We start from the raw sequence: 16,196 nt of genomic DNA on the forward strand, positions 1-16,196 counted from the left end.
AATAGTAATATTAATAGGCTGACTGTATAAAATCTATTACTGATATTTATACCAAAATAGTAAGTAAGTAAAGTTTATTTATATAGCACTTTTCACAGATAAAAATCACAAAGTGCTTTACAAAAAATTGGAATATGATAAATAGAAGACATAAGAATACAAGGAAAACATAGGTACACAAAATCAGCCAGCCATGAAAGCCCTTGTCTAACTAAAAGCCTGTATGAATAACAAAGTCTTCAACTGCTTTTTAAAAGAATCAATGGCATTTGAACAACGTAAGAGAGGGGCAGGGCATTCCTCAGCCAACTATTTATCGTGATTTATTGGGAGAAAGCAAGCACTTCTACGTAAAACCAGACATTCAGCACCCCCATACAACGCAAATGGAATGATCCTTTCTTTCATAACCACATTTTCAGACACTGCAACGATTCGATTGTGAGATTGGCAGGCGAATCAGGCTCCTTAGATTAAATAGTCGACTATTTATCTTTTTACTCTATGCTGCTATTTGGAGAGGATGGGGCCAACCGAATTTCGTTGTACTGCATACAATGACAATAAAGATCTATCTATCTATCTATCTATTCGGGGTCACCCCTACAAGATATACATGTAAATATAAATATATCCAAGACACATGCGATGGTCATGTTATGCAACTGCTAAATTAGGGTACTGGCAACTTTTTTTTGGCCCAATTAAGGCACTGCTTAGTGTTATTTACATCTAACATATTGTGTTGTATGAGTGTGAATTCTCTTTTTCCTACTTGGGGTGTTATAAAGTTGATCTAATCTTATATAACTGAAAAAAAAACAAAAACAAACATATGCTTCACATGAGCAACACAGAGAACCTTAGGGACTACATTCCTGCTATGCCCTTGATGTGGAATTACATTTTCTCCACATAAAAAAAGGCAGGAAGAGTGAGTCATGAGGAGTAATCAGCGCTGGCTATGATCTGCTCCTCTCCCTGACATGGTTTAGCTCAACAGGCCCAGGATCCTATTAACTCCCACGCCATGCAAACGCATTCAGGGTCAGTACCTTGGCTCGGCCTTGGAAAAGTGAAGCTGATGAACCTGAGCAGCTCCACAACTCTGAGCACGTCTGCATCACACAGGAGTTATTTTCTGTAAGTCTGTTGATGCCATGCAGATTTTTATTTCTTCATTATTTATCTAACCACGTAGGTCAACCTGGACAAATGGATTTTTGTCATATGCTGTAGCAGGGAAACCCTCAACTCTATTATCCAGTGGCCGTGACTTGTTCTTAACCGCATAATTCTGCTTCTGTCCTTTCGCTTGAAGTTGTGTAGATCCTTGAATCCGACCTTTCTTTCTCGCCTGCGTATTCATTTATTTAGATGTGTTCTGGAGAAACAATAAGTCTGCATACTGAACACTGGAAACATTGCAGTGAGCTAAGCTACCAGTTATTCCACATTAAATTAAGCTTCGCTACATTGACGCTTATGTTAGACCCCAAATAAATGTGGGAAGCTAAGCTACAGCAACATGGCAAAAGTAGTTTACTACATCTGAGCTTTTTTTGTTTATACATCCATGTACACAAAATACAAGTCTGTGTTTGACAGCAGCGTCAGTGGTCCTCAGCGGTTTTATTTCAGACAGCAGCATAAAGCTCCGCTGCGCTTGAGCCTCAGAATGCTTGGGGAAATGGCGCTTTTGTAGACGCTACCGCACTACTTGATCAATAAAAGAGCTAAGCCACCTAAGCGACCTTAACAAGGCAGATGAACTATTCTTAGACATATTAACAACTTTATATAATAAAGATTGTCCAATAAAACAATATTGTAATAAAAGGAAACATCCAGAAACACTCTGGATGCCTAAAGGAATTCAAAATGCCTGTAAAAAAAGAATACCTTTTTATAGGAATTTCATAAAATATAAGAAATATAAAAACAAATGAACTACCATAATGAGGGTATGTAAGAAGTATTATTATAATAAATTACTAGAAAATAACAATAAGATAAGATAATGTTAAAGGAACATGGAATACAATAAAGACCATTATTACAAAAGGACTTAATAAATTTAACTATCCGGAAAACTTCAATGATAATGAGAAGATGTGGACAAATATGAATGAAGTGGTTGACAGATTCAACAAATACTTGTTAATGTGGGTCCTAATCTGGCCAAAGACATAAATTACACAGGGACTAATTACTCTGTGATGGACCATGTGGAAAATAACCCATATTCTTTGTTTTTGGGAACTGTAGAAGGCAGTGAAATTAAAGAGATTGTAAATGTAATAATAAAACTTCCAAAGATTGTGATGACATTGATATGTCTCTAGTAAAAAAAAGTAATAGACGGGATAGTTGACCCAATATCATATATATATATATATATATATATATATATATATATATATATATATATATATATATATATATATATATATATAATCTATCATTTAAAACAGGAGTATTTCCTGATAAGATGAAAGTAGCTAAAGTCATCCCATTTTATAAATCTGGTGACTCACATATTTTCAATAACTATAGACCAATATCTCTGCTTTCTCAATTGTCAAAAATACTTGAAAAACTATTTTTTAACTAATTTGTCAAAAGGCTAGATAATTTCATTGACAGAAACAATTTACTAACGGACAGTCAGTATGGATTCTGAGGCGGTAAGTCAACGTCTATGGCACTTATTGAGTTAGTTGAAAGATTAACAAATTGTATTGACAATAAAAACAATGCAGTGGGGATTTTCATTGATCTGAAAAAAAGCTTTTGATACTGTAGATCACGAAATCCTGTTAAAAAAATTGGAAAGGTATGGAATAAGAGGTGTGGCCTTCAACTGGATAAAAAAACCCGATATTGTACAGGAGTCAGTTTGTTCAAATGGGTAATCACCGGTCAATGAGTCTTAGCATTTCTTGTGGCGTTCCACAGGGGTCAGTTTTAGGCCCGAAATTGTTTATCCTTTACTTAAATGACATTTGTAAATTATCAAATGTACTAAAATGTATTGTTTTTGCAGATGACACAAATATTTTGGTTGTGGGGATAACAACTAACGCTGGAAATGGTCACTAATGAAATGAATAAACTAAAACTCTGGTTTGATTCAAATAAGTTATCTTTAAACTTGAACAAAACTAAATTCATGATATTTGGAAATCACACTATAAATACAGATGTTAAAATAGCAATTGATAATGAAGCAATTGAAAGAGTCAATGAAAATAATTTTCTGGGTGTTGTACTTGACCGTCAACTCTGCTGGAAGCCCCATATTAAATATCTGTGCATGAAGATGGCCAGGAGTATTGGTATATTGAGCAAAACTAGATACATTTTGAACCAAAATACTTCGCATACTCTGTACGGCACACTAATTTTACCATATTATGTTATAGTGTATGGAAGTTTGGGGAAATACTTACAAAAGCAACTTACAAAAAATAAATAAATCACACTGGGTATTATGATCATACCAATCATATGTTTTTGAATTCACATTTGCTGAAATGTATGGACATTGTTACATTCAAAACTGCACAATTTATGTTTAAAGTTAAAGAAAATAATTTTCCATGTAACATACGCGCAATGTTTAATGAAAGAGACGGGGGATATCATCTAAGAGGACATCAAACAACCTCTTGTGCGAACTGCTGTTAAAAGCATGTGTGTTTCAGTTTGTGGGTTGACCTTATGGGATGGACTGAACAATGACATCAAACAGAGCCATAACATCATTCAGTTCAAAAATAGATTAAAGAAATCATTACTTGACCAATACAGAAAATAGACCAAAACACGGGAACGGAATTATAATTTAAAGATATTGTTGTTATTGTTGTATTGTTGTTAGTTACCGTAAGAATGAATGATAGCATGCTGTATTTGCATATCTATTTACTTTGTAATAATATGATTATGGGGCAGGACCAAATAAGCTATTTGCTTCCGCCTGCTCCTTCTCGAACTAATCCTTTTATATTTTTATTTTGTTTTGTTTTTTTGTTGTTAATTCCAGATTTTTTTTTTTCTTTATGGTTTAAAAAAAAATTGTTTTGTCTTGCATCATTGATGATTGTTCGAGATAAATTAATAAATGAAATGAACTAAAAAGCTATTTGATTCAGAAAACAGCGTCACTATTACAAAGTTGTTGTACTAGCAACTGCCCAACACTGCTTGCAATACAAGTTGGATTTAGTGCCGTGACGCTGTCGGCAGAGGTTGCTAATACAACCGGGTAGCATCAAATCAAACCGCTTTAGCTTGGTACACCGGACCAGACCATGGAAACCAGAAATATGCCCAACTCTATTGAACAAGCGTGCATTAGCATGCGTTAGCCTATTTCTTCTTTCAAAAGTTTCACTGTCTCCATTTAGGTGCTTATAAGCTAATTCTTTTTCTCAGACCTACTTTATGGAGTTAAAACAATTCTCTGGTACTTCTTCTACACATAACAGTTACATGTGTAATATTGTTTTTAATATAATGCTCATGGGAAATATCTAATGTTGATTTCGTAGTCAGCGGTTATTAACTGATTGCCAATTAGTGATTTCCGACACTACTTTGACTCAGACACACTCCTTTGACAATATTCAAAGTATGACTTACTGCAACTAAATGCCTCTAACTGTCATGTCCAGCTCCCTGTAAAACTATGTTACTGTCTCCAGCTCTGCGTTTCCAGAGCAACACATCAGTTTAACGCTGTGTAAACTTCATCTCCTCATTATGCATACAATCTGTTGGAATAGTCAGTGGTAACATGAGCTAACATGAGCTGGGTCAATTAGCATTTTTTTGTGATACTGTTAATTCCTAGATACAGAAGGCTGGACACATATTGATGTGGAAACAGCCTTGAGGCAGTCTAGTCTACAGATGGAGACTAGACTCCTACTTTGACTGAGCTGCTTAAAGCACTCTGACCTTTTGGCCACAATTTGTTTATCAAATTGTTGCTTGGGGCATCACATGCACTGTGCAATTTGTGAAGAAAGCGGGGGATGTTTTCTGATCATGCACAACAAAACATGCAGGAATGAAATCCCCCTTCCAACACCATGGATATAGAGCCACTCAGCCAGCCATGCTAAAACACTTATTTATCATCAACTTCAACATTCAATGGAACATAATCTCAAAATGAAATAGCACAACGTGGTGTCAGTGTGGGGTCAACATAAAACACAGCGCTGTCAAGCCGGGGAGCAGTTCACCTCGCAGCGAACACCAAATACTTTCACCCAGGAAACACTCGTTCATTCCTCGGGAGTGTTTTAATCCAAACCACCATCTTTTTCCTAAACTTAACGATTTTATCGTTCTATCGTCTATTCATTAAATGAAATGAACACAAAATTGCAGCAGATGGTAGAAAATGCAAAGCAAACCACAGCCTGATCTGTTAACTAAATTCTTAAAATGTCAGAAAAAAAGAAGAAAGGAAAAGCAATTGACAGAACTCTGGGGCAGATTAAAGACATTGGCAGATGGTTGGCAGCTGGCAATGCTCAGACTTTCTCTCTCTTCTCGTTTTCTCCTTTAATTTGTCTCTTTTTGTGGCCTTTTTGTGAAATTCTTAAAATTCCACTTTTGGTGGTTGCCAGAAAAATCCTTATGCAGGAAGGCGACAATGCCATGAATCTACACATGGTCCATCGTGTCCACAGATAAACTGTATACCATCATTTCTCATTTAAAAGGAGGTGTTGAATTACCTTTATATTCTATGTTATAACTCACATAGGAAATAGGAAAGAAATACTGTTTTCATGCACTAAATAAGTCCAACCTCTTCACTTTTTGCGATGTAAAGCTACTGTCAGTGACACTTGAGACCTTCTGCAGATGTTTCAAATCACAAGACTCAAGAGAAAAAGGTGACTGCTCACTAAATAGATGCTCCCAAAACAGATTTGTTAAGTACGTAAGTAAGTATTATGACATGATTATTCATCCTCCTCGACCTGAGTGCAGCCTTCGATACTGTAAGCCATAACATCCTGCTCACCAGACTCAAAGACCTCGTATCGACGGTACTGCACTCAGCTGGCTCCACTCCTACCTTTCCAACAGATCCCATTTCATCTCTCTCCACAACCACACCTCTGCCACAGCCACAGTCACTCAAGGTGTTCCCAAGGCTCCGTACTTGGCCCCTCCTCTTCATCATCTACATCCCTCCCTCTTGGTCAGATACTCCGCCACTTCAACCTGGACTTCCACTGCTATGCTGAGCTGACACCCAGATCTACCTCAGCACCAAATCCCCCACAATCCTCCCCTCTCCCACATCAACTCCTGTCTGTCAGCTATTAAAACCTGGATGCAACACAACTTCCTCAAACTCAACAGCGACAAAACAGAATTCCTTCTGATCGGCTCCAAATCCACACTCAGCAAAACCAATAACCCCACTCTCACCATCCGGCACCATTGTCTCCCCATCTCCCCAGCCCGCAACCTTGGCGTTATCTTTGATTCCACCCTCTCCCTTGAGCCTCACATCCGTCAAGTCATTAAAACCTCCTTCTTTCACCTCCGCAACACCGCCAAAATCAGACCCTCTCTCACCCCCGCTGCTGAAAGACTCATTCCCGCCTTCATCTCCCTCCGACTGGACTACTGCAACTCACTTCTCCCTCGCATCAGCTCTACCAACATCAACCGACTCCAACTGGTCCAGAACTCAGCCCCCGCCTCATTACCTGCTCCAAATCCTGGCACCACATCACTCCAGTCCTAAAACAACTCCACTGGCTTCCCATTTCCCACGGATCACCTACAAAATCCTGGTCTCACCTATAAAGCCCTCCACCATCTGGCCCCTCATACCTCACTGACCTCCTCTCCCTTACCAACCCTCACGGTCCCTCAGATCCACCTCAGCCGGTCTCCTCTCCTTCCTGCTGTTTGGGCTCAATTAGCGTTTTTTTTTTTTATTTATTGTATTTATCAGGTCTAAACCAAGAAGGTCCATATACTCAAATTATTTACAACACGAAACTCAAAGATATCAATTCCATATCAGTCACTGGTGTGTGATCACATGCTTAACTCCGTGGAAAAAAAAATCATCTGTATATAGTGATGTAGCTACTAAATATAATTATTTAGACGTAATGTTAAAATGTCTTTTTTGGAGCATCTATTCAGTGTGCAAGTGCCCTTTTCCCTTGAGATTGATTTTTGCCTTTTATCATGTTGGCATGTCACTACCTGTAAATATAAAATCAAAAGCCAACCAAAGCCAATCACAAAACTGCAACATGGCAACCCTGAAGATAATCCGTAAATGACAACAGTTTTTCTATGACATGTATGGCATGACTCTGTTGTTGTTCTGGGATCAGTGATGTGGATATACTGTATGTATTATCCTGGATTCATCAAGACTACAGTTAGTCAAGTACAGAGTTTTGCAATTACAGCATCAAGAAAAAAACATAGAAAGGGATACTTCAAAGGTCTGTCTCCTTCAATCATAATCCTGTTTTAAAGGTCCCCTATCATGCTCATTTTATTGGCATATTTTCTACTAGGACATGTTTACATGCTTTAAAGACCTCATTGTGCTCATTTTCAGGTCCATAATTGTATTTAGAGGTTGTACCCGAATAGGTTTACATGGTTTAATAAAAAAAAAAAACTATATATTTTTGTTGTACTGCACATTGCTGAAGTTCCTCTTTTCACCCTGTGTGTTGAGCTCTCTGTTTTAGCTACAGAGTGAGACATCTCACTTGTGTTCCATCTTTGTTGTGAGTCGCACATGCTGAGTACCCAGGTAAGGACTACTAGCCAGTCAGAAGCAGAGTATGAGGGCGTGCCCTGACAGTACCTAGGTAAGGACTACTAGCCAGTCAGAAGCAGATTATGAGGGCGTGCCCTGACAGTAGCTGTGTAAGGACTACAACAGAGCTGTTTGGAGCAGTTTGTGAACAGTGTTTTCTGTTGGAGATGGTAAGTCCCTTTGGGGGGGACTTTGGGCTTTTTCACTTTGTAAACCTATGACAAGCACAAAAAGATATATAACACAAAAAAGGAAAGGGACAAAAAGCATAATATGAGCACTTTAATGTAAAAAAAACAACACAAAAACACATTGTTTTTCTCAAACTGTCTGTCTGAATATACTTGTATTCACCCTCTGTCTGAAACGCTCTGTTTTAGTGCCTGTCTCTTAGTGCCTGTTGTGATTGGTCAGCATTTCTGATTCTACTGGATCTGTGCTCTCAGCGTCTCTGCACCACTATTGCAGCCGTGGAATGACTGTAACGGCACTGTAGCGGCACTTTCTACCTACATATAGTATAGTTGTGACATCAAACCATCCTGACGGCTCGTTTAAAGGCGGAGTTTTTGAATACAGTCTGTGTGCATTTCTCTGTGGATGGAGCAATTTGATACTTTCACAGTATTTATACAGCACCTTGACTTGATGTATAATAAGAAAAGACATGGAAATCTCTCTAATGTTTTACATTATTTAAGAATGTACAGTACATGAGCATTTTGAAGAAGAAAACCACAGCTTGTATCAGTAAGCACAAAAGTTGAACAAAAGCAATGACTTGCAACATCTCACCTTTCTCTTGTTAGTTGGACAGACGTACAGGTAACTCAGGACAGTCTTGGATCCGACTTTGTCATTCATTCTCTCATATGTGGAGCCGTAGTCAGTAGATCTGAATGGAAGAAATAAAGGAAAATAGTATAGTAGATAAACCTGAAAAGGGCACACTGAAAGTTTGCTGACAATCTAATGGCTAAATAACCCGACTAAAGATTACTGGGACACGATTCATGTCAAATGATATGGATTTTGCAGTGATGAAAAAGAATGCAATATCACACCCTAGGGTAAAACAACAAGCAGATACAGGCTGCTATGGTACTATATATATATATGCGAGAGTAAAACCTCTGGCAATTGAACAAGAGAAGGTTAACCAATCATCTATAGATGCCAACGAAAACGAACCATTCGAAAATGTCTGGGGACCCAGCACTGTAAATAATTCATTCTCTCCCGATGACTACCATGAAATAAAATGTGACGAGTGCAAAAACATGTGGATGTCCCTGAACCCATGGGCTTTAATAATTTAACAGTGGGAATGAGCCTGTTAGCCAGCCTAGTCCCTAGAAACTCCACATGAATCCATCAGCGCTAGTAACTACAGAATCTCCCTTCAAGTAGAATATCACAGCATTTACAGGGCTGTGTTCACTTTTCCCGTTTTTTTATGTCAAAGCTGCATTCATGTGCCCAGGATTTTCTAATATTCCTCTCGGTGGGGACAGAAGCACCCACCCACAACTGTGGCATTACTCCCATTTGGATATGCAGTCTACTTCACAGTGTTATGAGGAAAGTGAAGATGATACCTATTTCAGTATTAGTTCCTTTTTTTAGTCAGAGCCTGCTGCTTGTGCTCCTTCAGCGGGAACAGGGTTTTTTAACGACATTGCAAAGAGATTTCTCTCATTCAAATTCATTCCAGAGTGCCTCTGAGAGACGCGGTAGTAGCTATGATTGCAAAGCACAATAATGAGTCAGACAGAAGGCATCATTTCCACAGCATATGCAAGTAGAGGTGTGGGAAGAAGTGCTGCAATGAGAGTGATCCTGATTTGGAGCCGGGGCAGTGAACTATATCGTTGGCCTTTGTGTAACACTGTTGGACCCTCCTGAGAGGAGACCTCATGAATAGCATGGAGACATATGTTGTTTTTGGCATGACATGGGTAAGCACAAGTGCCAGGCGTGCCTTCATCATCTAGTCAGCGTAATGCATGGTTAGATTTCTTTAATTAAAAGTGGGGGTATCTTTGGAGACAGATGACAGTCGGGAGATGTCAGCTTTCAGGTGTGGACCAAGATCAAGTGTGACCCCCCACCCCCAAACATACCCTGCACATGAGAGCAAATGAATGTGAAAAGGAAAAAATTAGCTGATTTTATTAGATGAGATGGCAGAATGACATGACGTGGTATAGGCTTTGGACCACAACATGGGTAGTGGCAAGGCTGCAGCATGGACCAGTGGTTACAGCGCTGTACTGTCTCCAAAAGGCAATAGTTTGATTCCTAACACAGTTCTGTTGTTAGCAAGACACTCTACTTTCTGCTAAGAGTGTTAAACCAAAAGCATAAAATGTGCCCAAAAGGTGAAATGTGCTGGTTTGTGTCTGCAGTAAATCGGCTGCTTACAAACAGAACTTCTTGCCTCTGAAACGACATAAAACTCACTGTATTTATAGATGGCCTGTTCTCCGATGGTTTTACACTTTATTAAAGTTATTATGACTAAGGTTCAGGAACAACGATACGCTTCTCTCTCCCATCAATTCAATCATCCTCGCATTACTAATTGTCTAGTCTTGGACTGCCAAACCTTCCTCCTCAGCGCCGCGGAGGAGGGTCTGGCTAGTCCAGTACACAGCATTCCTGGATGGGAGAAAAACGTGCTCAGATAGTCTAGCTAGCTGTCTGGATGTACCCTGCAGAGATCTGAGGAGCAGTTAACCATAGTCCTCACAAATCCACCAGAGGTTTGAACGCCAACACAAAGAAAGAGGAAGGGGACGGACATTTGGCTGAAAAGAGTGACATCCAGCGGAATTTCCGGCGGCACCGGAGGAATCCCGGAAGTGGAACGTGGTGGATATTGACTACCAATTGTCTAAGCCTGTCTACCTTTTTGTCTCCGTTCTCCCAACCCTCTCCCCTAAACCCCGTTCTTCTCGTCTCTCCCTTCTCAGTAGGGCTCCATGGCGGATCACTGGTTAGTACCACAGCCTTACAACCAAGAGGTCCTGAAATTGGGTTCCCCGACGTTCCAGCCCCACAATAACTCCGTTAGACCCCTTTCATCCCCCAGTAATCGACCCCCTTTTTTTTTCACCCCTATCCTCAGCCTAAATGATACACACAACAAGAGGACTCAAAAGGGCCCCTTTAAAGACATACATTATTATTATTATCATTTTTGTTATGGAAAAACTCGACTCTAGATATGTGAAGAAGCGTTGGGAGGCTTTGATGACTTACAGAGAAGCATCTAAGGAAATCTCGATTGAGGAGAATTAGGAAGAAGCAGTACAGTTTAACCAGAAATTAGTGTTATGTAGTGCTATCCCAATTCGGAAGTTCCTGACTTCCTGAATGTATATTTAAACTTATGCTGGAGGTTTGAAGTTTAGCTGAACAACAATGTCAGCCTGACCATACTGCAGTAGAGCCATATCTTCCCTGTGTGTGTGGACATTATCTAATTTTGGGACCTTGGGAGCCTTTTGTTATCATACAGCTGCTCGGTCTCCTTTAACTCTGAAGACCCAGAGTTGACCTACGGCCTGGTCTACAAATGTTTCCAAATTGATCATGTTGGGCTTTTAACCTGAATGAGACCTGATTGAGACAATCTCAATTTAAACCCTATTCACACAGGATTAGTATAATATGGGGACCTCGTGTGATTTAGATATTACCCCCCCTACATCTGAGTTTCGTGTGGCGGATTTGCACAGGACAAGCAAAGCCTTTGATTTTAATATTGACTTTAGCTGTACCCCAAAAGTTGGGTACCCGGAGGTGTGCGAAGGACGGCCAGGGCGAGCCCCCCGCTCAGATCAAGGTCCCGTATCTTTTTGGGCCAGGCTCGGTGGAGGTTACCAGAGGCGCATCCCCTATCCCCGCCACGGCGGCACCCACGCAGCATCACCACCAACCCTCGGACGAAGCCACGGGGGAATCGCTTTGACTCGGGGGACGGAGGTCTCCGGTCGGGCAGTGGTCCAGACTAGTTTTTAACCGGGTCAAGCTTTTTTAAAATGGTGCAAGAAAAAAGAAAAAAACAGACTGTGTGTTTGCAGGTGTGTGTGTCCGCGCTTGTAAAAGTTGGCGACTTCATTTGGTCATGCCCCGTGAGCCCATATGTGGATTCGCGAAAGAGGGATAAAAAGGCGCACAGGAAACAAAAACCTTGAAATAATGATATACGACCTGGCCAAATCACAGACATGTCGTTTCACACGGGACTAATATTATCACAGGACCTCGGTGATCAGCGAAAGTTGGTAGGTCATTTGGGGGGGAACTTTTACTTGACAAATTACAGCCTGTTAGCACGGGATTAAGATCACAGAAGATTAAGACCTCCGTAGTTATGACAGCTAACTAGACGTCACCAGGTAATGCTAATAAAATAGGGCTTTACACAGCATGAGTTCATAAGCTGGAAATTCTACCCCAGTTTTCACACAAGGCAATTGTTTAGGCTTTCGTCAATTAAACCAAGCTGATTCCTGAATTTAGAGACTTTAGAAACCAGTGTGATCTACAGTGGTGGAGACTATACATGCCACACAATACAATAATAGTCCTGTGGTAAATATTACCTCTGGGATTCTCATAATATTCTTATAATATTCAGTGTAAAAAGTTAAAATGAGACCTGTAATTTAAATTTAATTTAATTAAAAAATATATATATATTAGTTAAATTAAATTACCAACTTTACATACAGCTCAGTCGATGCCAATCATCGGCTGTAATGCCTGACAAATACAATTTCCACAATTCAATTCAATTTGGACAAACTGAAATCTTTGTTGCAGGCTCAAGGTGCGCTCCCAGCCACTTGGCTGCCCTTTGCTCTTCTAATCAAGTTAAGTCTTCAGGAACTGACAAGCCCAATTTGACCTGAGCTGTACTTTTAAGCATTCTCAGTGATGCAGAGAGGATTATCCATGCTAAAATTTTGATAATAAATCTATTACTGTAGTGCCTTGTTTCACAAAAAAGGCTTACTGCTTCTATTGTTTAAAACAAATGCCAGGCTTTAAAGGTCCCATGACATGGTGCTCTTTGGATGCTTTTATATAGACCTTAGTGGTCCCCTAATACTGTATCTGAAGTCTCTTTTATATAGACCTTAGTGGTCCCCTAATACTGTATCTGAAGTCTCTTTTATATAGGCCTTAGTGGTCCCCTAATACTGTATCTGAAGTCTCTTTTATATAGACCTTAGTGGTCCCCTAATACTGTATCTAAAGTCTCTTTCCTGAAATTCAGGTGCAGAATTACAGCCACTAGAGCCAGTCCCACAATGAGCTTTCCTTAGGATGTGCCATTTCTGTAGCTATTGAGGAGGAGAGAAGGGGGGCAAGGTGGAGGGTGGGGGTGTGGCCTTGACCAACTGCCACTTTGCTCGTTTGAAAGCCATGATGTCTCTCTCTCATGGGTGGGCCAAATTCTCTGGGCGGGCAAAGCAGAGAAAGGGGAGGTAACCTTGCTCCTTATGACCTCATAAGGAGAAGATTCCAGATCGGCCCATCTGATCTTTCATTTTCTCAAAGGCAGAGCAGGATACCCAGGGCTCGGTTTACACCTATCACCATTTCTAGCCACTGGGGGACCATAGGCAGGCTGGGGGAACTCATATTAATGTTAAAAAACTTTGTGAAATTTTAATGCCATGGGACCTTTAAGCCCAAACTTGCAGATTGTGGCGTACTACTTCGTTTTAGGTTTCTCTTCACTGATCGTCTGTACAGTTAACAGTTGATTTTCAAATTCATACTGAATACATAGGATTAACCCTCATATTGTCTTCAGGTGAAATTTGACCTGTTTTCAAAAAATGTTATATCCAAAATATGGGACGTCGAAATAAGCGTCACAAACAAAACGTCAAACAAAAGGGGCAAAGACATTGGAAAAAAGCGAGAAAAAAAACGTAATTGTATTTGTCAGGCATTACAGCCGATGATTGGCATCGACTGAGCTGTATGTAAAGTTGGTAATTAAATTTAACCAAAATATATATTTTTTTAAAACATGTTCTTCATTGTGTGTTGAAAATATTTTTTTTTTGTTAGGGACTTTAGTTTTTTTTATTATATAAGGATAATAAAATACACTTCTGCAAATGCCCTGTCATCTACTGTATATCTCTCTGTCCGCATTTGGCAATGGAAAAAGTCCTATTATTGTGAAAACGCTGTCTTAAACTCCAGGACACTGACACCTTCTGCATGGCAACAAGAATAGGGATGTAGCATTTTTTTTCTGGCTGATAGCCTGAACAGTGACCAGTCAGACAGGCGGGTGTCTGGAGGGATGCATTTCTGCCTATTTGCTCTTTGCAAAACAGATGCAGGTCTGGTGAGACTGCTGTGTGACACCTGTCATCATCTCACCGTTCATCATCGCCAGTAGCTAGGTAAGGACTACTAGCCAGTCAGAAGCAGAGTATGAGGGCGTGCCCTGACAGTAGCTAGGTAAGGACTACTAGCCAGTCAGCAGCAGAGCATGAGGGCGTGCCATGCTAGCAGCTCGGCGAGCATTATAACGTGTGTTACAAAGTGACGCACGTTTGTCTCTGAAGTAAAGGCTGGACTACAACAGAGCTGTTTGGAGCAGTTGGTGAACAGTGTTTCTGTTGGAGATGGTAAGACCCTTTGGGGGGGACTTTGGGCTTTTTCACTTTGTAAACCTATAACAAGCACAAAAAAGATATATAACACAATAAAGGAAAGGGAAAAAGCCAAAAAGCATAATATGAGCACTTTAATAGTTTTGCACACAAAAAACATGTAGTTTATAAAATCTGATGTTTTATTATAAATTGAATTACCCTACAAGTCCAGCTGAAATGATTTGACTTTTGAACCACTTTTAATGCTCTTTTTGACACTTTTTTTGTTTACAGTTTCTAAAATGTGAGGATTTTTCTGCATTAAGTACTTTTACTTTTAATATTTTAAGTACATTTTCCTGATGATACATACTTTTACTTAAGTAACATTTATCAAAGCAAGACTTTTATTTGTATTTTTACAGTGTGGCGTTAGTACTTTTACTAAAGTAACGGATCTGAATACTTTTCCCACCCCTGGTTACTTATTGTAACCTGAGTTCTTTGTACACAGAGCCCTCTAATCAGCAGCGCAATGTGACTTGCATTTATGTCTATGTTAGATGATTCCGTACCTCATTATTTTACGTTCAATACCAAAATTCAGTGCCAACGTAGGAGGTAGTGTGTCCTTTATGTACAGAGGTAGAAGTTAAAGTGGTCGGACTGATGGGTGGGCATGAAATGTGTCAGACTTTCCTGCAGGAGGCTGTAGTTTGTGTCCCATCACAGAAATGTAATTAACCTTTGTGACATTTTATTTTGACTTCTCTATTTATTTTGTATGTCATTTTTATAACTTTTAATATTTGTCGTTAATATTTTTATATTTTGAATTGCTTGCCTAGACACAAAGATATAGAATTAGATATAGAACAGATCCCCGTTTTTTTTTTTTCAAATGACCAACAATGACTTTTAGCACTTTATTTGAGCACTTATTTTACTAACATTTGCGATGGGTGTATCTTTTAACTGCAATGGCAAGCAATTCAGTAAGCACTTGTAGTGTTCCTTTTGAATGTGTTTTATAATTTTAATGAATTCATTATCATTATTTAATTTCTATTTATCGTTGTTTAAAATTGATTATCATACTGTGACGCCGGGGCATTTCTTTAATCCAGCCGGTAAAGACATCAGGATAGATGGGGGAACTTATTCATTAAAAAACATTTTGTTTTGTTGCTAAACCATGTAAAATGAGCGGCGATGTTAAATCACCTGTATCCTGTATCCTAAGGTGGCGTCTATTTGCTGGATTTTTCCTTTGTGGTTGTTAACTAACAAATAAGTCCACTGACGGTATAACGCTATTGTTCATATTTTGACACAATGTTTAGTTTAATGGCAGTAGTAGTGGTCATATTGAGTGAAAATGTGATCAGAGATGCACATTGCAAAACGTGTTTTGTATCTGGAATTGTTCATTAGCTATGTGTGATATCTGTGAAGCTGAATGGACTCACAGTAGTAAAACCGGTTATATTCTGATCCAAAGCCTCTTCGTGTGAGAGGAAGGACACTATATCTTGGAATGTAATTGAAAGACATATGACGTTTTTATAAAAATAAAGCAAACTGTTGCAAAAAAAAAAAAAAAAAACTTGGTACACTGCATTTTCAAGGTGCAGGTTCTCCAGCTTGAGGGCTCCACATTTATTCATAGAACTAAGGTTATATTGCATAACCATCATTTTCTGTAAACCAATACAACTAAATATTCATGA

At 39.3% G+C, this 16,196-nt stretch overlaps 1 protein-coding gene across 1 annotated transcript in view; it reads right to left on the reverse strand.

Moving 5' to 3' along the window:
• sorcs3 (sortilin related VPS10 domain containing receptor 3) overlaps window positions 1–16,196 on the reverse strand; it is a 376,202-nt gene that overhangs the window by 172,921 nt on the left and 187,085 nt on the right. Inside the window, exon 3 of the mRNA XM_039826137.1 lies at window positions 8,627–8,726. Within this exon, the coding sequence (XP_039682071.1) occupies window positions 8,627–8,726 (100 nt within the window). The remainder of the gene's footprint in view (window positions 1–8,626; window positions 8,727–16,196) is intronic.

This window comes from Perca fluviatilis, chromosome 1 (genome assembly GCF_010015445.1).
Source record: "Perca fluviatilis chromosome 1, GENO_Pfluv_1.0, whole genome shotgun sequence".
In the NCBI taxonomy this organism is placed as follows: domain Eukaryota; kingdom Metazoa; phylum Chordata; class Actinopteri; order Perciformes; family Percidae; genus Perca; species Perca fluviatilis.